Below are 26,145 nucleotides of genomic sequence, written 5' to 3' on the forward strand. Positions count from 1 at the left end.
GTGTTTTGAATTTTTAAATAACATATATTTTTTACATGGTCGGTGAAGCAACCTTGAAAACATGTTACAATTTTTTTTTTAACAAATTCAGACCGAGATTTTTTGTCACAAAACACTGTTGTGGGAACAAGAATTAAAGAGCAGTCAACTTCTGATTGGTGAATAATGTACCCATCTTATTATTCAAACATACATTTGGATACGTAGGAATTCAACCCTACAGCATGGTGTTTGATTACAAGTTGTATGTTGAAACTCTGCTAAATTGGTAGCAATTAAACAAGACGAATGACTTGTAATCCTTAATTCTCTAAGTGTTGTGTGATCCTTGCAATTTTCCATCCAACACGGACCTTCCTCCTTGAAGGTGGTGTTTCAAAAAAAATCACCTTTTCTGCGAGTCCTTTAATTGTTTTTAAACCAGGGGCCATGTCCCAAGTCATAACAAACTACCAAAATATATGAAGCCTCCTGTTTTGAGACGTTTCGTTTTTAGCTCCTTTACCTTAACTTCGAACGTCCTATATTTTCCCGACCAGTCTCAACTTGTATTGACGAAGAGCCTGCTCCTATCTAAAACCCTTCCCTTTATTAAAGAGGTGCAAACTGACCTCCTAACGTACTTAGAGATGTCTTATCTCTCATTACCGGATAAGGCGATGAAATCAAATCAATACAACAAAATATCTTAATTTATGACTACCGAAAATAAATTCTCGAATTTTCTCGAAATGAAATCCTTGAATTAATGTTTAGGTGCAACAGCTCTCTCCTTGGGCCTTTTTAGATATATCGCTTAAGGAACAATTATGACGAGTATAGTTATGAATCAAATAACTTACTTGTAAGTTGCGAATCATTTATCTGGTTACTTAATAAGGAAGGAATTAAACAAATTTCACAGGCAAACGGCAAAGGCAAGAAGATGAAGCAACGAAAATGAACTACCATATCTTTCGCAATATGGAACATGTTATATAAATTTACTTTTCAACCGGATTTTGTATGTTGTTAAATGGTCATATAGTTTTAACAATTCTACTATTTTGCTTTATTCGCTTTTTTATATCAGAGTGCATGGTACTATTTTTTAGGGGCGATTTATTGTCCTCTAGGAATTAGAGGCAAAAGCAGTGGAGTAGAATCAGTGACGACTAAGAAATCCGAAACGAAACTCCAAACAAACTCCCACGCCATCCCCACTTCAACGAACTTAAGGGCGATCATTTGAGGTGATCTATCGAGTCCCATTACCATTTTCTTTATATTAGCTTTAAATATGAGTACCTGGAATCGCCCATCTGATAATGTTCCAAAGATCACGTTATATTGCTCGGTTGCCAAGTTAAATTTAGCGCTAAACAAGGACGCCGACTTCATGAATATTGGCCCAGTTTTAATAACTATGAAATAACAAATCTAACATGAGTTAATTACTTATATTGAAAATATTATTACTAAAATTAATACACGTGGGTGACGCTCGACCCAACACATTTGGCAATAAACAGTTTCCCCTACGTCACTCGCGTGTACTTTAATCACGTTGTTGGTATGTTTCTATGTGATTTTGAAAACATTTTTTTTTTGTAATGTTAAAAACAACATTTGATTGGATACGGACGGTTGCCTTGTGATCCAGAGGATTTATTGGTGACATAAACATTTTCTTATGAAAAACCTTTTGTTTTATTAAACTAAACGAGTTGTTTTATTTTGAAAGACTAATGATGATGAACTTCTAACTTGCTCGACATTATGTTTTGATAGTTTTTTGATTTAATAACAAGAAATTTATTCATGTTAATTTCTGTTCGGCTTACATTTAAGCTCCTTTATATCTTTACAAAATAAATTCGTTCGTGCCATTGGTCTTACACCTTTGATAAAACAAGCAGTTTCCATTACGACATTTGAATTGTTCTACCTACACTGTCGTTCACTTATTCACATTATTAATAAATCTAATTCACAATGTTGCTATGCTGTAAGTATGTATTTATGTGTTGTTCATTTTATCGGCTAATACAGTGTAAAAAAAAATAAAATAAATTCGGAAACAACCCTGACTCGTTTTTGGTGAGAAAACCACTCTTTAAATGTCAAAATCAAGATTTCCTCTGCTAGTGTCAAGAAGGAAAATTACACGGTTTATTAAAAAAAAAATGATTTTCAAAAGCTTCAACATTGCTCAGTCAATGGAGACAATGCTACATATAATGAAAAGTTATTTCTATGATCTTTAATCCATTCTTCTCTTGTGCAGCAACGCATCTACAATCTAGCTTCATCGGCCACTTCAACTACCGGCAACTTACAACTTGCCTACTCATTTATAAACAAGAGGAGAAGTAATCGCCAACGAAAAAAGGTTTTGGAGAAACCTTATCTTTATAGAAAACTGCGTATCCTAGACTTTACAGAGAGACCAAAGCATGACGTTCATTCGCAAGACAGGCAACATTCCAAAAATCAAAACAATACAAATCCGCTAAAGAGTTAACAAAATTATAGTTGTCGAACATTACCCCATGTTGTAACTCAGTATGTCTGTTTGGTTAGACTCCAAACTTCCAATTCAAATGGTTATTACTTAATTAAACAGGAACACTTGTGGATGCAAGTGTTCCACAAAATAAATTATCGATACAAATAATTATCAAGTTATCTGGTAAGTCAAATGACACAGTACAAGCTTTCCAAGTTTAGTGAGTTAAATGGATTTTCATAAACTTTCATTTGTTGGTTAAGGAACATTGGATGCAAATTTCCAGGTTTATATCTCGTGCGCACATGTGAATTTTAAACTCTGCTGAAGAGAGTAAAAATCCTAAAGAGGCAAAAATAAACAATCAAAGGAAGGCTGCTGTGATAAAGAGACGACGAGAAGATTAAGACTCAAAAGTGAAAATATTAAAAAAATTAAAATTAAATCGCCAATGTCATTGGGAGACGTGGTGGCCTAAAGGTTAACAAACAATATTTAAAGCACAAGCTGTAATTATAAAATGAGTTTCAGGAAAGAACGGGAAAGATTGGCAAGCGACATGGGAAGGGGGAAAGGTTTCTCCATAACCTTTGCTCCAACGTGGAGTAAATAGACCTAGGAAACGTAATAAAGAACAACTTTGGCTCTGTTTCTTAAACAAAAAAGCTAACTCTTTCACCTTTCTTCAGCTTCACCAGTCTACAACTATGACATCCAAAGATGATATGGTTAGAAGTTAAGAACTACACAATTTCAAGTCAAACGCTGCATTTTGAATATAAAGCTAATCTAGACGCCGTGGGAAGAAAAGCGCGAAGAATTCAAATTCATTAATTAAGTCGTGAACGAATACTTGGTATTTAATAACGATGGTGTATTCACATTGTCATTTACAATCAGGTTTACAGGTTTTCGGTAGAAATCGAAGGAACGCTCGCCTTTTTTTTTGAATTTTAAAATGCGAAAATCTCCATTATTTTTCCTGCGGCGATAAGTGAACGATATATCTCACTCAAAATTCAAAAACCTCTCCCAAGCTGGTGAACAATAATATCGTGAACTCGTCGCGTTGTGCTTGCCTCACCAGATGTTAGGAAAACGCGCCGTTCAGGAACCAATCAGATAGCAGATCCATCTATTTGTTTTTCTTCTTTTATCTTTCGATGCCAATATTTTTATATTGTGCTAACTAGAAGCGGATAATTGTTAAAAAAAATCACGAAAGCGTTTTATCGATCACTTTAAACGGATACATGGGCTAATCTTTAGTCAAACAAGGTTATCCATCAAATATTAGTTTTGTAGAACCATTTTACTGCCACGACATAATTTCTCTTAGTTTGGTCAAGTTTTTATTTTTATTTTTGGATGTATATAATGTATCGAAAGCTATACGTAAATAAACTTTATTCTTAGAGGAAACATTCATCTCAGGAAGAAAGCCTTTTCATATTTGACCGACCCACGGAAACCTCTCAACCAATATTTCTTTGAACACAAAGTGAATCGATAAGCTGCTAAGACTGATTGTTACAATAAAGTAAATTAAGTACGCACTGATGTAAACTTTATTTATGTTATTATTTAATTAATCCTTATTATTTAATAAAATGAAGAACCAAATGTAGACTATTGATACGATTAATGTGAGGAAATAAATTGAATTCATCGTCACTAAGGAAACATATTGAGCACGTATTTTAAAAGTGGTTATTCTAGTATTGATGGTTATATTTGTAAAGACAAGGAAAACAAGTGTATTAAATAGAAACAGGGAGTACTTGTGTAGATAAACTTAGGTTATTTGGCCAATAACATTAACGCAACCTTGCAATATTGTTATTCATTTTAGCCTCGTGTCAATATGGTGCACCCGATTATCTCTCATCCAAAGGTATAAAACGCATCATTTGGAGTTGCTCACCAGCCAGAAACGAAGAAGACTTCACGATGAACAAACTGTTTCTCTTAGCATTAGTTGGCTTTGTGCTGGCCATAGGCTTGGCCCTTCCTTTCAATGAGGATGAAGATCGAACAAGTAATGACTTGAAATCAGAAGACGCAGAGAGGTCTGTAAAAAACGTAACTAAGTTTTAATGATCTCTTAGTAGGCTTCCATTAGTCAGAACTGGCCGGCCAGACCAGCATATTCGAGGACAGAATTCCGTTGTCCGTCAGCTTGGTCAATGCATAAATATTATAAACTGTTGTGGTGGATTTGTGGGAGAATCTCGTGGAAAAAAAAAGCCCGTTTCACATTCAAAACCACCGGACCGTCCAGTCAGATCTGATTAAAGGAAAGCGCTCTTAGAATAACCATAAAGGACCACAATTTTTAGGCGTGGCTTAACAGTACCATTTCGAAGCTCTCCATTGTTTCAACGGTACGAGCAAAAATGCTGTTGTTAGTCAGTTTTTCTTTTGGAATAAGTAGCACAATGCCTGTCATTTGCAAATAGCTTGGGTTAAAGGCATAAACTTTTTTCGTCGATTTTATTGTTTGCAGGGACTTGGACTGGGATCCTGAAGATGACATTGATGAAAACGAAGACGAAGATTACGAAGATGATGATGATGACGATGACGAAGACGAGGACAACGAAAATGACGACAACGCTTTGTCTAATCCACTAAAGAAAACATCGGATCCGTTTATACGTCGCATCGTCCGCCGGGTTCGTAGAGTCTTCCGTCGCTTCCGTCGCCGATCCCGCCGTGGTAGAAAAGGTGGTCGTGGCTAAGGAAGCAAAACTGGTTGATAGGAAATGTAAGTAAGCACGTAGAAAAATCTGGCCCACTGGTTTTTCGCGTATATTTCTTAGCTTCAATTAAGGCACTTTTCATTGCTAATCTTGAATAGCCCAATTTCGATATTTTAAAATTCAGCTCAAAACAATAGACATCACTACGAGGCTCCGGGGAATAAACCCCACAAACTCTATAGTTTTGTCCTTGGAACCTCCTCCTGAGGTCTATTGTTTTAGGCTGAATTTTAATATATCGAAATTGGGCTATTTAACCAACGTCAAAAATTAGGCATAAAGAGCAAGAATAAAAAGGAAGAAAATTTCAGAAAAAAAAAAAAAACATAATTTATTACTTATGGTATAGAAGTTCTAATCGTTCTCGTTAAGCCTGGGTACAATAAACCACTTTCTATAACTGGGCCTAAAATTCAGAATAGTTGAAACACATTTGATTGATTACCGTGTCTTATCTTTCACAATTGTAATGTTCGTGTTGACGTTCCGTGTGATTTTAAACCAGCGATTAAAAGCGCCATGCAAACTGTATTTCCATTGTCGTTTTTTTATTATTATTTTTTTATAAAAACCAGTTTTTGTTTTATTTAAAAAGACTGAGAAAGCCAAATCTTTTATCGTGCACGTATTTGTAAATTCTATAAAATACATATTTTCCAGACAACATAGACTAATATCAACATTCTGAGCTCATTAAGATTTAAAAAGGAGCTATTTAACTTACCGTGAAATAATAAAAACACCTGGCAACTGAAACTGAGGTATTTTTGACTGTGTATTATTTACTACAATCATTAGTTTTCTATAGAAAGTGCACATGAAAGGAGAAATAACTTCAATTACCAGCTAGAAAGGATATAGCTTCTTTGCTAAATATGTACCTTTCACTTTTACAGATGTGCCCTCCACGAAGAAAACTGGAAAGGATTTGATAAAGTAATGTTTGAAAGCTGCAAAAGATAAAACATAAAACTGTTCTGATTTTTGGTTTAAATAAATATGAAACGCATAACCGCTTGTGATGATGTGTTGTTATCATCTGAAATAAAGATATCTTTACTAGCTCTTTGCACGAGTTTTGCTTTTGTGATAGAGTAATTTTACTGTGCCTGCGACAAAGTTATTACTCTTAGATATGCTGATATGCTGATAAAAGCTAGGGAGAACTTGATAAAAGCTGTGGAAACATTCAACGACGGCTATAAAGAAAATATATTCAGATCATTTATACACACACTCTAGCATAAATTCGGAATGGTTGCCAGAAATTCACCTTTTTCATACATCAACAAGAGGACTTTTACTAAGCGAACAATGTGAGCTATTGTAGGAACAAAAACTCTTATGGTGGCTTAAATACTTGCGTGATTTTGCATTGAGGTTTTTTTTTTTTTGTTTCAAGTTAAAAATTTTGTTTTACCTACACTACGTTTTATACATAGTTTCTTCTCAAGTATTTTGACAAGATCGTAATATCACTAGAACGCTGTAACTGGTTGGAAATAATAGAAATCACATAAGAATACATTGACAAGATTGAAAGATACTGACAGAGAAAAGGATTCAGTCACTAAGTTACTTCATTAAGTGTCGATCACCGGTTTGGACAAAAATTGAAAGGACTCTTAAAACTTTTTCTTCTAGAAAAAGGCCTTGAACAAGTTGCAGTTGCTCCAACTTCTCGAGTCTGTACGTACATTAAAGTCAAACATTGAGCATTCAAATGGAATATACCTTAACTGTATTTCACGTCATATGCTTTCTTTTTTTTTTTTTTGATAAGTTCATGGATTACCAGTACTTGGGATTTTCACAGTTAATAGCCCAACAACAATATTAGCAACACTTCTTACACCCTTGATTATTGACAGTTGATGGTAAAACGGTACCCTCGTATCTTGGTCGGGGATCCTGTTTTTTTCACTGATTTTGACGACTTACTAACGTTTGCACTTAATGCGGATCACCTCCCTTAAGAAGGCTCGATGTAGTTTTTTTAGCCGAAGGGTGATTGTTTTGAAAATTAAAATTATCTAGGAAGCCAATCTTCGATTTTTGCCAAAATACACCATAATGATCAAATATAACCGAATTTTATTTTTTTTACCCGTCACTTAATCACAAAGGTTACCATAGCAACGCTGGACGTTTTCTTTTGTTCTCAAACAAGATTGATTTTCTCGAAATCTAGATTGACTCTTGGTGTTTATTTTTTGATATGTTAGTGTTTAGTAGATTGACTAACTGCTGACGAAATTTTAGAAAAATCTGTAAGAGCGTTTTCAATTAAATGAAGAATGAAATTTTCAGAAAAAACCCCGTTTTAATAGAAAATAGGCGCTTTTAAGTTGTTTTGTATTATTTGAGCGCAGTTCCTCTCACTGAAATATAAATACTTACACCATCAAAGACCAATAACTAAAGCGACAGAGTTTTGCTTTAATTTGTTGAAATATATCGACTGCCAACTGTAGGAAATTATAAGAAAATAACAAAAAACTTAATTCTTGATTTACTCTAAAACGCTCTTACAGATTTTCCTAAAATTTTGTGTACAGGTAGTCAATCTACTATACTTGAACATATCAAAAAATGAATACCAAGAGTCAATCTAGATTTCGAGAAAATCAAGCTTGTTTGAGAACAAAAGAAAACGTCATTGGTTGCTATGGTAACCTTTGTGATTAAGTGACGGATAAAAAATTAAAATTTGGTCATATTTTACCACTATAGTGTATTTTGGCAAAAATCGAACATTGGCTTCCTAGATAATTTTAGTTTTCAAAACAACCACCCTTCGGCTAAAAAAACTACATTGGGCCTCCTTAAGGTCGACTTAGAATAATAAAAAAGAACTTATTTTAACAGTCAAGTTATTGCGTTAACAATATCATTTCAAAAGTTTCTTTTGTACCCGCTATGATAAATTATAAAATAATTAAGATAGTACGCGCGCTCTCATTGGTCGATAGGTGAGTTTAGATGAGAGTATGTAAACACGGTTGTGACGTCACGCTTTCTGTGTTTCCCGGCACAATTTAAAAACATTATAAAACTGCCAAAAAGACTTGCAAAGTAATTTCAAGTACGATATTAAAGAAATGGAAAACAATACCAAATTTTGATATGTGTTCCGGCTTTCTCTTCTCATATGAGCCCGAGGAAAAAAGCAAAAGAAAGAAGAACCACAGCGCTTTGCCTGGAGTAAGCTCAAGCGAACGACAAAATATGCAACAAAATACGCAGTAAACATTTTTCAAGTAAATTGTTGCGTTTAAGTACTACAATAAAATTCCCTACAAGTCATTCTTTATTAGAAAAAAGTATAGGTCAACGCAAACGAAACTAGAAGCTACAAACTTAAACTTTGCACGGCCGATAGGTTGCCGTGATTTTTAATACCAGCAAATCTGCTTAAAAAGCGATTAAAATGACGCTTAAAATATATTTTCTCTGAGACTTTCTCAGCGAAAAAATTCTACTGTTACATTGGCAATAATAGTCGTGAACTTTTTTTCATTCAAAATGGGCTTGTGGAAGACGAAAGAATGGAAATTTTTGTCAGAAAACCAAAGCAGAATTTGTTGTCAATTTGAAGTTTATTCTACGCTTAAGGCACATTACAAAGACGGAGGAAACGACAGTAGAAGAAACTGGACCCGTTTAGATCGCTATCTGAACAATTTACCGTACAATAAATGCATACCATTGCTACCGACCTCGCTAGATCCACTGCTTGTGCTATGATTACTAATTATCCAGCAAAACTTCACAAGACATCGGGCTGCCAAATCATTCAGGCAAGTTCACTTCACTTTCAAGAGCGATCAAGCACAGTGACATTCATTTCCAGCTTAAATAAACTCCTTACCTTGAAGTTCTTTCTTTACAGAGCCGTATTTTTTTAGCATTTCTTTTAGTTTTTTTCCAAACTTTCGTATTTTTCTGTAAGATTTACGTGGAATCGTTTTTGTCGACACGGCGCTACTTGCCACAAATCTTACTTGAACTCGTCTAACACGAATTTTTATTGGTTAACGTGTTGTCAAATGCGCGTTTTGAGAAAATCTTTTTCAATCAAGAAGTAAATAAACCAAATTCCCTTCATTTTTCGAATTATTTTTGAAAAAATATTTTATAAAAGCAATAGAGGACTTTTTTCCGTGTTTACATAGCCTCATCTAAACACTCGGGTGGTTGGGAGAATTCTGAAAAACAATCAAACAGATGTAAAAATAATATTATACATAATTTTAAGGGAACATAATATTATTGCCCCAATGGACGTTAGTCGGCAAAGAAACCTTGAAAACAGGTTACATTTGTTTACATATTCAGACAGAGGTTTTTTTTGTCACAAAACATTGTTGTGGGAATAAGAAGAAAAGAGCAGTCAACTTCTGATTGGTGAATAATTAATGTACCCAGGTTATTATTCAAACATACATTTCGATAAGTAGGAATTCAACCCTACAGCATGGTGGTTGATTACAAGTTGTATGTTGCAACTCTGCTAAAATGGTAGCAATTAAACATGACGATGTCATGTAATCCTTTAAAAAAAATTATCTTAAGTTCTCCAAGTGTTGTGTGATCCTTAATGTCCAATTTTCTATCCAACGCGGACCTTCCTGCTTGAAGGTGGTGTTTCAAAAAAGTCACCTTTTCTGCCAGTCCTTTGAGTGTATTAAACCAGGGGCCGTATTCGTGGAAGCCTTTTAAGTCATAACAACCTACTTAAATATAAAAAAAAAAATCTCCTATCTTAAGACGTCTTGTTTTTTGCTACTTAATTTCAAACGTCCTACGTTTCCCGACTAGTCTCAACTTGTTTTGACGAAGAGCCTACTCCTATCTTAAAACATTTCCTTAACTAAAGAGGTCCAAACTGACCTCCGAACTTACCAGATTAGACATTGAGATGAAAATAAATAAAACAAAATATTTAGATTTATGACACTCGAAAATAAATCCTCGAATTAATGTTTAGATAATAATAATAATAATATCTTTTATTTAGACACGATAAATTTACAGCATAGCTGATGTGCAACAGCTCTCTCCCCATGGGCCTTTTTAGGCACAGCACCTAAGGAACAATTATGACGAGTATGGAACTTATTTTATTTGCAAGTTACAAACCATTTATCTGGTTACTTAATAAGAAGCGAAGAGCTGAAGAAACCACAAGTCCCTACCATATCTTACGCAATATGGAAAATTTTATACAGATTTACTTTTCACCCAGATCTTGTTGTTGATAAATGGTCATATAGTTTCAATAATTATGTTTTTGCTTTGTCTACATTTTACACCAGAATGGTACTATTGTTTTTTAGGGGTGATTTATTGTCTTCTAGGAATTAGTGACAAAAGCAGTGATGTAGAATCACTGACGACTAAGAAATCCAAAACGAAACTCCAAACAAACTCCCACGCTATCCCCAATTCAACGAACATAAGGGCGATCACTTGAGGTGACCTATCGAGACTCATTACCATTTTCTTTGTATTAGCTTTAAATACGAGTACCAGGAATCGCCCATCTGATAATGTTCCAAAGATCACGTTATATTGCTAGGTTGCCAAGTTAAATTTAGCTCTATACAAGGACGCCGACATCATGAATATTGGCCCAGATGTGGGTGACGCTAGACCCAACACACTTTGACAAATAATAATAAAAATAATAAAAATCTTTAGAGAGGAAGCGCCCGTCTCGTAAATACGTGGTTTTCAGGGAGGTCCTCCATGGAGATAAAAAGTATTAAAATCTAAAAAGAAGTACAAATGTCACAGATCTAATATACAATATACATGGTTTCCCCTACGTCATTCGCGTGTGGTTTAATCACGTTGTTGGTATGAATGCGATTTTGAAAACATTTATTTTAAAAGAGAATGTAGTGTTCAAAATAAATTTTGATTGGATATGGACGGTTGCCTCGCCATCTAGAGAATTTATTAGTGGCAAACATTTTTTCTCTTGAAATACCTTTTGTTTTAACAAACAAAATGGGTTGTAGTATTTTTAAAGACTTCTGATGATAAACTTCTAACTTGCTCGGCATTATGTTTTGCTACTTCAAAAATGAAATTTATTCATAATACTTGCAGTTTGGCTTCCATTTAAGCTCCTTTATATCTTTACAAAATAAATTCGTTCGTGCCATTGGTCTTACTCCTTTAATAAAATAGGCAATTTCCATTACGACATTTGAATTGTTCTACCTACACTGTCGTTCACTTATTCACATCGTCAATAAATTTAATTCGCATTGTTGCTATGTTGTAAGCAGGTATTTATGTGTTGTTCATTTTATCGATTAATACAGTGTAAAAAAACAAGATGAACTAAATTCGGAAACAACAGCCTTTTTCTTAAGAGAACTACCCAAATTTTGGAGAAACCTTATCTTTATAGAAATCTGCGTATCCTAGACTTTACATAGAAGTCAAAGCAAATTCGAGAATACTGCACAGACCTGTTCAAAATGACACATAGCGTGCATTCTCGAGATAGGCAACATTCCATACATCAAATCAAAACAAATCCCCTAAAGAGTTAACAAAATTATAATTGACGAATATTACCCCATGTAACTTTACGTAAACCTGGCACAGTACGTCATTTTGGTTAAACTTCAAACTTACAACTCAAATAGTTATTACTTAATTCAACAGGAGAAAGCTTGAAGTGTTCCACAAAATAAATTATCGATACAAATAATTATCAAGTCATCTGACAAGTACAATGTCACAGAACGAGCTTTCCAAGTTTAGTAAGTAAAATGGATTTTCGTAAACTTTCAAACTCAATAGGAGGGACGCGATTTTCCAATTACTGAAAAACGGATTTGTTGATTCTTTATTTGTTGTTTAAGGAAAATTGGTTGAAATTTTCAGGTTTATATATCGCGCGCCTATGTGCATTGAGGTCCTAGTGAGGTAAAAATACACAATCATAGGAAGGCTGCTGCGACGGGAAGATTACGACCCAAACGTAAAAAATACTAAAAAGTTAAAATTAAATCGCCAATGTCATTGGGAAACATGGTGGCCTAATGTTTAACAAACAATATTCAAAGCACAAGCTGTAATTACAGTGCTCGGCACTAACTTTTTTGGATACTAGGCAATTGGCTAGTAGGTACAAATAATCACTAGCCCACAAGGACAAGTCACTAGCCCCACCCCCCCCCCCCCCCCCCTTTAAAAAAAAATAAAAACAGCCAAGTTTGAATCAGCTAAGTTCTTAGCACTACATGTATATTTGTTTGAGTCCACACAAGTACATCTTTCCTTCACTGAGACGCAGCAACGATGCTATCATCCAACTCGGTTGAGAATTTCTTGACCGTAGATCTCACTTCTTTTTCTCTTCATGCTGTGTGTAGTCCTCTGGTGAACAATGTAAATCTGGCTCACGATTATCGGCCCTTGAAGGCGGTTTTCTTGTAGGTAAAGTGTGGAGATGGCCGACTTATTATGGCTCTCTCCCAGGTCATTTTTGGGTGTCATGGAAGCGAGGACAGAGGGTCTTTTCCAAGATGGCGTCAGGTTTCCGAGTTAATTGATCGTACGATATAAATCCGTATGCGATGTGGGTCGCAAGCTCTCTGGTTTAAATTACTCAAGCTATGGAAACTAGATCCTGATGAAGGTTTCTGGGAGAAAAACTTCCCAAGTTATAGAGTTGTAGTTGATTTATTTTTCCACGAATCTTACTAGTCTATGGGCTAGTAGGAAAGTACTTTTACAAGCCAAGCATGAAATTTTACTAGTCCTGGGCTAGTGTACTAGCGTTAGTGTCGAGCACTGAGTAGTTATAAAATGAGTTTCAGGAAAGAACGGGAAAGATAGGCAAGAGACAGAGGATGGTGGAAGGGTTTCTCTATAGCCTATGCTCCAACGTAGAGTAAATAGACCTAAGAAAAGTAAAAAAGAACAACTTTGACTCTGTTTCGCAAACAAAGTTCGGTTAAAAATCTAACTCTTTCACCTTTCATCAGTTTTGCGGTTTTCAGTCTACAACTAAATTGATAACCGTACTCGTTTTACAATGGCATCCAAAAATGATATGGTTAAAATTTAAACAGACTATATCAAAACAACCACTGCATTTGGAATATAAAGCTAATCTAGACCCGGTGGGAAGAAAAACGATAGCGAAAAATTCAAACTCATTAATTAAGATGTAAACAAATATTTGCTATTTAATAACGACAGTGTATATACACAATATGATTTGCAAACTGCATACAAGTTTTCAGTAAAAATCGAAGGAACACTTTCATTTTAAAATTCGCATATCTCCATTCTCCTGCGGCGATAAGTGAACGATATATCGCGCTCAAAATTCCAAAACCTCTCCAAAGCTGGTGATCAATGATATCGTGCACTCGTCGCTTTGTGCTGATCTCACCGGATGTTAGGAAAACGCGCCGTTTCAGGAACCAACCAATACAAACACACGCGTTCGCGTGTATTTGTATTAGTCACTCGCGCGCGCGTACAATGTGAAACCGTTAAAAAGCCGTTTTATGCCATGATAACAACCGAAGAAGACCGAAGATTCTCGGTCGAAACGTCTTGAGCACATTATGAGCGTTGTTTACGCTCAAATAAGTCAGCGTCAGAATTTATAAAGAGTATTAAGATCATCAAGTAATGACTTAAAATCAGAAGACGCAGAGAGGTAAAAACTGAGCTTTAATTATCTCTTAGTAGGCTTCCTATTAGGCAGAACTGGCCGGCCAGACCGGCATATTCGAGAAAAGAATTCCGTTGTTAGCCAAATCGGTTTAAATGCTTAAATATCATACACTGTTGTGGTGGATTTGTGGGAGAATCTCGTGGAAAAAGCCCGTTTCACATTCATAACCACGGGACCGGCCTGTCAGCTCTGAGTAAAGGAAAGCACTCTTAGATTATCCATGGATGACCATAATTTTTTAGGTGTGGCTTAACAGTAACTTTTCGAAGCTCTACATTGTTTCAACCGTACGAGCAAAGTCGCTGTATTAAATGTTTCTTTCGAAATACGTCTTACAATGCCCGTGCATTCGCAAATAGTTTTTGTTAAAGACATAAAACTTGTTTTGGACGTTTTCATTGTTTGTAGGGACTTGGACTGGGATCCTGAAGATGACGTCGATGAAAACGAAGATGAAGATTACGAGGATGATGACGATGATGACGATGACTAGGAAGACGAAAATGACGACAACGCTTTGTCCAATCCGCTAAAGAAGTCAGCAGATCCGTTTATACGGCGTTTCGTTCGTGGCCGTCGCATCTTCCGCCGGGTTCGTAGAGTCTTCCGCCGATTTCGTCGCCGTAGATCCCGACGTGGTGGACGAGGTGGCCGTGGCTAAAGAAGCAAAACTGGTCGATTGCAAATCTAGGTCAGAGCACATAGAAAAATCTGGCCCAGGGCTTTCTCTTCTTTTTCTTAGCTTCAGTTAAAGCATCTTTTACTGATGATCTAAAGGCATTGTTTGAATTAGCGATTGTCGAATTAAGGCGGAAAGAGCACAAAGAAAAAAAATCTGAAATCATAATTAATGCCAAATGGATATGATAAATAACCATTATCGCTAGACCCAAGAGAGGTTTAACCCATGCACTTTCGTTGACAGAGCCTGACGTTTAGATTGCCTGAAACACATCAGAATGATAAGCGTGCATTTTTTCATAAGTTACTCACTCATTCATTTCATAACGTAATGTTAAGAAGCTGTAATAGATAACAAATGTAAAACTGTACTGAACATCTGTCTAAATAAAACTGGAAAGTATATATTGGTTGTGTTATAATTACAAAATAAATACTTGTTTAGTAATATTGGTGATGTTTGTGCTCGGTGCTTTTTAAAAAAATTGAAAAAACACTTTCTTTTTTATCAGTTTCAGTATATAGTCAGCTTTGTTTATATTATAGAAAATCCCTGAATCCGATTGGTCCTCTTATTGTGTTCTACTCGCTAAAAAAATATAAGGTCGTCTACATACTTGCCCTCGCTTTTTCTGAGTGCTTTAGCTTGAACTCGAGTTATGGTGTACGCGGGAAGAGAGCACAAGAGAAGCGTAATGGTCGTTCGAGTTGCTCAACTGTACCTTCCCACGTGCACCATAACTCGACTATAATTGCGCAGCTAAAATTATAAACCAATTGTTTTATAACATTGTCAGTGGAAATTTAAATCAAACCTCGCGCCAGAAGCTCCCGTGAGAAAACCTGTACCTGCTACGGAATGAAGTGATTGCGCTTGTGATAAATTTCAATTCACGCCCTCAGGCTTGATCTCCGTTTAAGCCAGATACTCTACCGTCCATATATGCATAGTACATCAAAAACGCAGTAGGTGTAAGAACGTTCTGTTACGGAACAAGAGTGACAAAGAGGTTACTAATATAAATAACTAATTGCCATTCAATAGTGGCCATTCAAGTGTCGAGAGCCCAAGAAAATAATTCCCTTTACCACTCCTTATCGCCAACAAACGGGTTCCCCCACTATCAGTAGTTTTTTTCCAAATGCCTATTCAGTTCTGTTCGTTTTATTTTTGTGGGATCGTTTTTTTGGTGCCCCACGATTACATTATCGTTTAATATGTTCAGTTTTTCTATATTTTGTTACGACTTAGATATAATTGAATCAATTAAAGCTGCCACATACGTGGCCATTTTTTTGCCAAATCATTTGTATTATTGAGTTCAAGACTTCTCAATCCTTCGTTGTATCCTATTCAAGCAAAGCTCGCGTCAAACGTCTTTTATCCAAGGAACTTGCATTGATATTAATACTTTTCTCAGCAACATGGTAACTTCAAACATTTCATTTGATACTGATCGAACATCCTAGTACCCATTAGGGACGGACCATTAGAAAAGTGACGGGGGGGGAAGGGGGGTGGGAAAAAAAATCATGCAAGAGAAAATCCCAAGAAAAAAATTCGTGCAAAGAGGAAGGCTAGAAAAAAAATTCATTCAGAAAGAAAAGTTCCAATTTAGCACTTAAAACACCCTTCATTTTACACTTGATGAGATCGACTTTTCGACGAAATATATCAGGAAAAATGCTGAAAATAGCATTTTCGAGCCTTGAAATTTCAAAAATGTCCGGGGGAGGATGCCCACAAAAACCCTACAAATGCACGCGTCTCCAGCGCTCAACTTCTAGTTTTACTGAAGTAAATTACATTCAGCCTGGCCTCCCTACAAGCAAAACTTTTCTTCCCATACGCAGATGTGAAGAAAAGGTCTTGCCTTCTGTTTGCTGTAAAAAAACTTTGAGACCAACATTTGTAGGATATTCGATATAAATTGCTGTTGACAAGTGCATAGGGTGAAGAAAACAATCGGTGGTATAAAATCCCCAGTGGTATTCTTCAGTAGAAATTGAATAAGTTTCTTGACGTGGACCGTTTTAGATGTATTTCTATCGATTTCAGAAGGCCCAAATTTAACCCTATCCAGACCGGGGGGGGGGGGGGCGGAAAGTGCCCGCGCCGACTTTGAACGCTTATAACTTTTTTAATATTCAACCAAACGCTGCCAAACTTTGCGACTTTATCTAAAATTTATCTGGGAATAATTTGGTAGGGTAGGTTGTTGTGTCAGGAACTTGACGTCGCCATGGCAACGGCATTTTGACAGGCATGTTTTCCCAAATTTGTAATTTTCGTTTTTCTATTAATGAAAAATAACTTTAAATCAGTTATTTCACCTGTTTACGGGTTTTAAGCACATTTTTATTGGTTTTGAGTATTTTCCAGTAATTGTGGGCGGTTTTCTGACGTTTTGGCAAAATTTCGAAAACCAAGATGGCGGATCCAAGATGGCGGCTGTTTTGACATTATGATGTAGTTGTCTCGTGATGTGACGTCATCGTCCCACGTGACATATGCTAAAAGATAGATTTTGGGACATACTATATATCCTGTAAGTTTCATTGTGATTGCTTAAATATTCTGGAAGTTACGGAGGGGGGGCGGAATCCGCCCCCCCCCCCCCCCGGTCTGAAAAGACCAAAAAAAGCCCGGTCTGAATAGGGTTAAAAATTTCCCGGAGGAGCATGCCCCCGGACCCCCTAGAAGGCTTGTGATCGTATCAACGCTTTTGGTGGGCTCTCTCAAGCAGCCACTTTTGCAATTGCTCCGACCGACCACACAATACTTATTGACCAGTGCCTAACGGAATAAATCAATGAATAACAACATTATGGGGGAAAATATTCAATCCATTTAGCAAATGATCATCAAAGCAACATTTGTCAAAAGCATGGTATAAAGTAACAATACATGGTATAAGATGTAAAAAACTATTTCTCTCTCAAAAAAAAACAAATATTTGTCTGAAAAAGAATTCGAGCAGAGGGTTATACCCGCAAAAAATTCTTTCAGAAGCAATGGGCGTAAAAAAAAAATTCGTACAAGCCGAAAATCCTAATGGTCCGTCCCTTAGTGTATCCTTGTAGAAAGTGCCTGGAAATGTTTTTTGAATAAAAAAAAATAGTTATATACTAATATTTGGATGTCTATAAGACAAGGGGCATTATTTACAAAATCAAGTCGCAATAGCCTCCTCAAATATATCTTAGCGATAATTTGCATTACCGAAGACCTTCATGTTTTGCTCTTTAACTTCGAACGTCGGCATGACTCAATGAGTATTCATAAAGAACCTTTTTTCTATCTTAATCAGCGTCTTTGAAGTTTTAATCTTAAATTAAACTCGCCAAAAATACAAAGACACAATTATTAAAAGGACAAATTTTAATTCCTGTGCCTGTGCTTGCTGCAAGAACAAGTACAAGCATCAAAATGCAATGCGCTTGTGCTTTTGCTTGAGTCGAAGCCTTTTTCACGAAGAAATAAGAGCTGTTATCCTAACGATTGTGATTGTGCTTATGCTTGCGTCGCCAGTGAAAACCAGGCTTAACGAGTTGATATCAAAGAAAAATGAAACAAAATTCTTTTATAACTTTCGAAAAGGAAACCTTGATGTTTAGGCACCAATAATAAGCTCTATCCATGACCATTGAGCCTATTTAGAATAAGAACCTGAGAAACTATTATAACGACAACAATTCTGAATGACAAATTTCATTTATAAGTTATTTTTTTCTTTAGCAAGCCGTCTATCTGGTGACCTTGAGGGCACTTAATAATTAAACGAGTTTGCAGGCAATCGGCGCGAAGCGAAGAGTTCCAGTAACGAAAACTCCCTACCATATCTTTCGCAATATTTAAAAATAATTATTTTTTCAACCAAATTAATTAGCTTTTCAACCAAATGTTAGTACTTATGGATAAAATGATTGTATGGGGGGCTCAATATTTATATAAGTATGTTGTGCTCATTAACTATAAAGTAGTGCTTAAAACGTTTTGAACTTTTAGGAGTGATTTACTTTATCATATGACTCAATAATAAAAGCAGTGAAATCTAAACAATGATCGACGACTAAGAGATCTGATCCCAAACACACTCCCATGGCATCCACTGTACCAATACAACAAACGTAAGGGCAATCACTTGAGGTGATTTCTTCCAGACTCTTAAGGAGAGATCAAGCCCTCATCCTTCTTTCTCGACTACTACTTAATAATTTCACCTTTTGCTGATAGAAAGCCCGTTGTGGTCTATATTATTTAGCGACCTTTTTTTCCCTAATACCCCACTATTACAGACTCTCGAGGTCGCTATTACGGACACTAAACGACGACCCGAGCGTGTTTGCTATAACGAAAGTTGACTGTATATTAAAAAATGGTAAAATCACTGATTCGACTTTTCGTGAGATATAAACTGTCACGGGGATCTTAATGCTTTTCGGTAAAAAGTACCAAAATTGGCGAATAGGTCTTCTCGTACATGAAATGCACCGAGTACATCGAGATGAAAATATAAAGTAAATTGTTGTTGAAGGAAAAATGTTGAAGGAAAAAGGGAGCCATAATAATTTTTAGGTATTTTTCCATTCCACAAGGACAAAACTTGAAAAAATCAGCCTGACTTTTTCTAGTTGAGATCTAAAGTTCAAGATGGCATCACAATAAAATCACTTGCATGTTTATATCTTCAGTACAGTTGCATGGTGATTTTTAACAAAATTGGACCACTATTCGTAGTTTCCATATGTCTTTAGGGTCTTTAGTTTTTAAAGTGAAACTGGTGCTGGTTACCACAAAAAAGGATAACAAAAGAAGACGCTATGCGAAGGAGAATAAAACCTGCGAAAACAGTCCTCTGTTGATAAAGTTGACAAGTATAGATGTTTCGCATTATTTAGGTTTCTATGGTAACGATGAGTCGAATATAACGGCGCGTTTTTCATGAATATATCAGTGCAACGCGCGATTTGAATAATTTTTTTTACTTTAGAGGATTGTAATAACACTCCATAAAGTAAAACAGAATCAGCATTTAAGCTTTACGTCTCTTTCTGTATTTTGTAATTTAAATACGACTTAAATTAGTAGTACACAAAACCACCTTTTCTCTGTGATCTTTGTATAATTCTGAGTCATTAGCATTATTAGTGGCCTGACTTCCTTCCCTGCGAGAGGGTTGCTTCTGTTATTAAACACGACTCGTACTCCCCCCCCCCCCCCCCCCCAAGCAAGAAAAAAGGTTCTTTACTAAGATTCGTTTTGGAGTTGAGCTTGTAAAAAAAAATGTAAATGTAAAAAAAAAAATGTAAATACAATTTTAAAGTCCATACGCGGGACGAGGTTACCCTCGGTGTCCGAGCCAGAGGCTCATGTGTAAGACGTAGGACTGATAAAGATCGAATTGAAATTTAGTAGTGTTGATTTTTGCGGAGGGAGGAAAACCGGAGAACCCGGAGAAAAACCCTCGGAGCGAGGACGAGAACCAACAACAAACTCAACCCACATATGACGCCGGGTCCGGGAATCGAACCCGGGCCACATTGGTGGGAGGCGAGTGCTCTCACCACTGCGCCATCCCCGCTCCCCAAGCACATTTCAATGGAGAAATGTGGGCTTTTACTTAGTAAAATGGGTTATTTGCGTCCGTTTGTGGTTGGGCAAAAAATTGTTTTCGCCCCATATCTTAGTATCTCCGCCTGTGCTAGAGAGGTGCAGCATAACAACGAAAATTCTTCTAATATTTTCGTTATGGTTTGATCTCCCATCAAACAACAACACCAACCAAGGTAACCACTTTTGCCTATCACAAAAGACACAGATTATCCTGTGGACAAATCAAATCTTCCTTACATAGCCGACAGGAAGGGCGGGAAAACGGGTGTGAGGATTAGACTCACTTCTGATTGGATGAGAAATTGACCCTAGATTTTCAAACCAATCACAAAGCATAGTTAAGCCAACCAAGGCAAACGCGAATTACAATGAAAATCTCTCTATGCATGTAGCTGAAAAATATATCGGTGCTATCTATTTTAAAGAAGGTTAGGTCAGAGCATACAATGAAAAATAACATTTATTTAACGCCTTATTTTGTTACGCATAAACGAGGCTGACACAACAGGTTGATAAAATAGATGCGAATACAAGCTTATTCTTATATCTTATTTATTCTTATTTTATATCCCATACAAGTTTTAATCCAAGTATTTACTTTTTAACAAAATAGTTCCGTGAAGTCATTTCTGGTATTTTTCATTCCGTCGTGAGATATTCTTTCAATTCTGTTGAGATGAAGAAGAAAAACAAATTCCTTTATCCTTTGTAAAGTAACATTGTTAGTCATATGTACTTACATGTTTTATTATGTATTTTTTTTTTTATTCTTTTTCGTGACAGCAATACACAGTAATTGATGTTTAATGACCCCGCCAGAATATTTTCCGTAGTCATATCACGATTAAAAAAAAATAAATAAATAAAAATAAATAAATAAAACTCGGGGACTTTTATTCTGTCCTTAAGCGTTTCTTTATTTCTGAGAGTGACTTAAAATAAAACACTGAACACTTATTGACGGGGAAAAATAAATATTCAACGTGCCAACCAACAACGTCAAATACCTTGTACTTGTTAATTAGTTTGATTTTTTTTTTTTCTCGTTTTCTTTGAGGTAGCTTTAGTGATCGAGATTAATCGCTGAGAAAAGAAAATAATTTGTATAGTAAAGGTTGGTTCAAAAATTAATTAATTTGATCCAAAATAAGCGTATTAGAAAGGAAGGAAACTGAAAAGAATCCTTGTTTTAGCCGTGCTTACCTTGATTCAAAACAAGTCAATACCAATTTTTAACCGCGGCTTTTTCGGCGAAAACGTCTGAAAAATCTTCCACGACGTGATCTACCGCGACGGAAGCGGCGAACAATTCGGCGAGCCCCGCGAAATACACGACGAACGCGAATAAAGGGCAATATAGGAATGGCTGGATCGGATGACTTCCTTAATGGATTGGACAAAGAGCTTTCTTTCTCGTCCTCCTCATCGTCTGCATCTTCATCGTCATCATTTTCGTCTTCTTCAGGACCATCTAGTTCTTCTTCATCGAAATCCTCATCGCCATCAGCCAACTTAGGATTGCTGATTAAGAAATAAAGAAATGAATGAAGGGTTTGTTTAGAAAATGTTCTTAAACCGGTATGGTGCTCAGCTACATCAAGAAATTTGAATGTACGGTTTGACATAATTTGCAAAAAGACACTATAAATCGTGGTAAACTAGCCATGAGCAAATTAGTGTTTAAATACAAAGGGTTAACAGACATAGTAGAAAAACAATGCTTATGTGTCGAACATTCCTTCTCGACAACAGTCAAAGTACTAAAACAGTGTGAAATAAAAGGCTAGTGCTTGTCAATTGATATGTGAATAAAAATAAAACAAATGGTTTGTGATCACTGCAGTTAAAACTCATCAGTCATTGTGATTTGTTTCTGGGCTATTCCCATGTCAAATCTCGTTTTGAGTAAACTAACCCTATTTTAAACAGAAGTAAACGGAACAGTGGCTTTTTCAGAAATATGTGCCCTCGTTCTCTTTCCTTTCTCTTTACACAGCTAGAATTTCACATTTCCCTTACCTCTGAGATATGTCGTTTTCAATTTGTTTCAGTTCAGCTTCGTAGGCTTTTGCCTCGTCTTCAGTGAATGGCAATGCCACGCCTATGGCAAGCACAAAGCCAACAAGAACTACGAGAGTCAGTCCTTTCATCGTGGAGACTTCTTGCTTCTAACTAACGAATTAAACTGAATGTCGCATTTATATACCTTTGGAAAATTGAGCATTCGGATATGCCCTGCTGCCAATGAAGCCAAAAATTAAAGTAAAGATATTGACAATTGATCAGTGTCAAAATAACTCGATTGAAGAACTAAGTTTAGTTATAAATAATTTTCTAGTTCAAATTTACTTTTTGATTGTACAAATAACATCATTTAATGTAAATATAACTATATATTGATATCGAATACCACCATCTCTGTTGTTATATTAGACGTGGTTTCAACTTCGGTCAGCCCTGAACCTTTGAAAAGTTTCCCTTTCGTCACTGCCGTCGCTCAACCAATATGAACTGGTCAAATCATGCACTTTATCCATTGATATCGTTTAACAATAATTTTCAAGTGGTTTGGGAGAGCTACTTGGAATCTAAAGGGCTTTTGCTCTTTTTTTAAACGAGATATTTAATTTTTTTGAATACTAAATTAAATATTGTAACACCTTTCGTTCAGAACAAGGATTGAGGTTTGTAACAGTCATCTTTAATCGGATTTAGAAAAAAAACAAATTCAAGTTAAACTTATAGTGCAAACACCATTTCGAAAATTGGACTCCTACATCAGAGATCCCAACGACATTGTAATCTTGATAGAGTACTTATTTTTATACAGCATTGTAAATATTTTTTCCTGTAACATGGCAACATCAGAAATTCCTGTAATACCTATCCTATATCTTAGTACCCATAAGTAGACCATTGTAGAAAGTAGCCGAAAATGTTTTGATCGCCAAGTTCGCGTCAATAAATTCGGTTTATAAGCCCATCTTTTAAATAAAAAAGTAATGGATTGTAATTTCAATTCGCGTTAAATTGCTTAAAATTGTTGGTACTTAAATAAAAAAGTAATGGAAGTACTACTTCAGACCACCTTAACGAAAGTATTACGTCAAATCGCGGCTTTCGCTGTCTCCTCCTTAGAGGAAGAGCAAAAAGTGATTCAGAACTCATCATTTACACGTTTTGCAAGTAGGAGAGTTTGGTTTATTATATCTGCACCACATATCATCATAAGTTAACCATGGTTTGTTTCTATGTAAATCTCTCTTGCTTATATTTTTACCTTTGTCGTTATGAAACGCTAGGCAATTTGTGAGAAGTGACAAAGGACACAAAGGTGTACGCTGTTTTTCACCCAAAACTTTTACTTTGATTAAAACTCCCACTATATCCTACAATTCCTTTGGCAAAAGGAACTCAATTTTAATTTGGCAAAGGCTATCGTTGTAAATAATAATTATGAAGTTTTACACAATTTACATGTCATTGCGGCAAGTGGTAGATGGGCAAAACACTACTGCCGCAGTTTCATGAGAAGAACAACGACGCATAATATCAAATGGCAAATTTCTCTGTTTAAAAGATCTTATAAGTACCAACAATTTTAAGCAATTTAACGCGAATTGAAATTGCAATCCATTACTTTTTTATTTAAAAGATGGGCTTATAAACCCCCAAACGATGCTGAAAGATTAGAAAAGTTGAAAAACAACCAATCAGATGTAATAATAATAGTATACTTAATATCAAGGGCGCATGTTGTTTCCCAAATGGGTGTTTTGAATTTTTAAATAACATATCTTTTTTACATGGTCGGTGAAGCAACCTTGAAAACATGTTACAATTCTTTTTAACAAATTCAGACCGAGATTTTTTGTCCCAAAACACTGTTGTGGGAACAAGAATTAAAGAGCAGTCAACTTCTGATTGGTGAATAATGTACCCATGTTATTATTCCAACATACATTTGGATACGTAGGAATTCAACCCTACAGCATGGTGATTGATTAAAAGTTGTATGTTGAAACTCTGCTAAATTGGTAGCAATTAAACAAGACGAATGACTTGTAATCCTTAATTCTCCAAGTGTAGTGTGATCCTTAACTTGCAATTTTCCATCCAACACGGACCTTTCTCCTTGAAGGTGGTGTTTCAAAAAAAGTCACCTTTTCTGCGAGTCCTTTGATTGTTTTTAAACCAGGGGCCATGTCCCAAGTCATAACAAACTACCAAAATATATGAAGCCTCCTGTTTTGAGACGTTTCGTTTTTAGCTCCTTTACCTTAACTTCGAACGTCCTATATTTTCCCGACCAGTCTCAACTTGTATTGGCGAAGAGCCTGCTCCTATCTAAAACCCTTCCCTTTATTATAAAGGTGCACACTGACCTCCTAACTTACTTAGAGATGTCTTATCTCTCATTACCGGATAAGGCGATGAAATCAAATCAATACAACAAAATATCTTAATTTATGACTATCGAAAATAAATTCTCGAATTTTCTCGAAATGATGATCCTTGAATTAATGTTTAGGTGCAACAGCTCTCTCCATGGGCCTTTTTAGATATATCGCCTAAGGAACAATTATGACGAGTATAGTTATGAATCAAATAACTTACTTGTAAGTTGCGAACCATTTATCTGGTTACTTAATAAGGAAGGAATTAACACAGGCAAACGGCAAAGGCGCGAAGAGCTCAGGCAACGAAAAGACCCTGCCATATCTTACGCAATATAGGAAATTTTATATCGATTTACTTTTCAATCAGATTTTGCATGTTGTAAAATGATCATATAGTTTCAACAATTATATTATTTTGCTTTTTTTACTTTTAATTTTATATCAGAGGAATTAGTGACAAAAGCAGTGAAAAAGAATCACTGACGACTAAGAAATCCAAAACGAAACTCCAAACAAACTCCCACGCTATCCCCAATTTAACGAACGTAAGGGCGATCACTTGAGGTGATCTATCGAGTCCCATTACCATTTTCTTTGTATTAGCTTTAAATACGAGTACCTAGAATCGCCCATCTGATAAAGTTCCAAAGATTTTATTATTCCGGTTGTAATTTGAAATTTTTAAATCTTTCGATTTTGTAATGTAACATAGTTTTAGCTTATATCTTAGAACTCTTATATATTTTAATCTTTTTGGTACACTGTAAGACTTTTAGCGACTTTTTATTTTTACTTTTTACTAGGGCCTCTATTGTAACAGTTTTTTATTGTAAAAGCTGATGGAGTCACCCTATTTAAATAAAGGCTTTCACTTATATTGCTGATTTCATTAATGTTGGCCCAGTTTAAATAACTATAAAATAAAAAATCTAACATGAGTTTATTACTTATATTGAAAATATTATTACTAAAATCAATACATGTGGGTGACGCTCGACCCAACACATTTGATAATAAACAGTTTCCCCTACGTCACTCGCGTGTGGTTTAATCACGTTGTCGGTATGAATGCAGTTTTTGAAAACACTTATTTTAAAAGTAAATGTAGTGCTGAAAAATAAATTTTGATTGGATATGGACGGCTGCCTTGCGATCCAGAGGATTTATTGGTGACATAAACATTTTCTTATGAAAAATCTTTTGTTTTATTAAAATAAACGGATTGTTTTATTTTGAAAGACTAATGGTGATAAACTTCTAACTTGCTCGACATTATGTTTTGATAGTTATTTATCAAATAACAAGAAATTTATTCATGTTACTTGCAGCTCAGCTTACATTTAAGCTCCTTTATATCTTTACAAAACAAATTCGTTCGTGCAATTGGTCTTACACCTTTGATAAAATAAGCAGTTTCCATTACGACATTCAAATTGTTCTACCTACACTGTCGTTCACTTATTTACATTATTTATAAATTT

At 35.6% G+C, this 26,145-nt stretch overlaps 2 protein-coding genes across 2 annotated transcripts; one reads left to right on the top strand and one right to left on the bottom strand.

Moving 5' to 3' along the window:
• Positions 1-4,384: 4,384 nt before the first annotated feature.
• LOC144661161 (uncharacterized) lies at positions 4,385-6,316 on the top strand. The gene is made up of 3 exons (XM_078521867.1): positions 4,385-4,557; positions 4,995-5,255; positions 6,147-6,316. The coding sequence occupies exons 1-2, from the start codon at positions 4,439-4,441 to the stop codon at positions 5,227-5,229; spliced, it is 354 nt and encodes a 117-aa protein (XP_078377993.1). The 5' UTR covers positions 4,385-4,438; the 3' UTR covers positions 5,230-5,255; positions 6,147-6,316.
• A 14,402-nt stretch (positions 6,317-20,718) lies between these two features.
• On the bottom strand, positions 20,719-22,903 carry LOC144660975 (uncharacterized). Its single transcript, XM_078521698.1, has 3 exons — positions 22,284-22,903; positions 21,468-21,785; positions 20,719-20,932 (listed from the first exon to the last, which is right to left on the bottom strand). Exons 1-2 carry the CDS (start codon positions 22,412-22,414, stop codon positions 21,497-21,499), a joined length of 420 nt encoding a protein of 139 aa, XP_078377824.1. The 5' UTR covers positions 22,415-22,903; the 3' UTR covers positions 20,719-20,932; positions 21,468-21,496.
• Positions 22,904-26,145: the final 3,242 nt, after the last annotated feature.

Source organism: Oculina patagonica, chromosome 7, assembly GCF_052425735.1.
Source record: "Oculina patagonica isolate OP01 chromosome 7, crgOcupat, whole genome shotgun sequence".
Taxonomy (NCBI): domain Eukaryota; kingdom Metazoa; phylum Cnidaria; class Anthozoa; order Scleractinia; family Oculinidae; genus Oculina; species Oculina patagonica.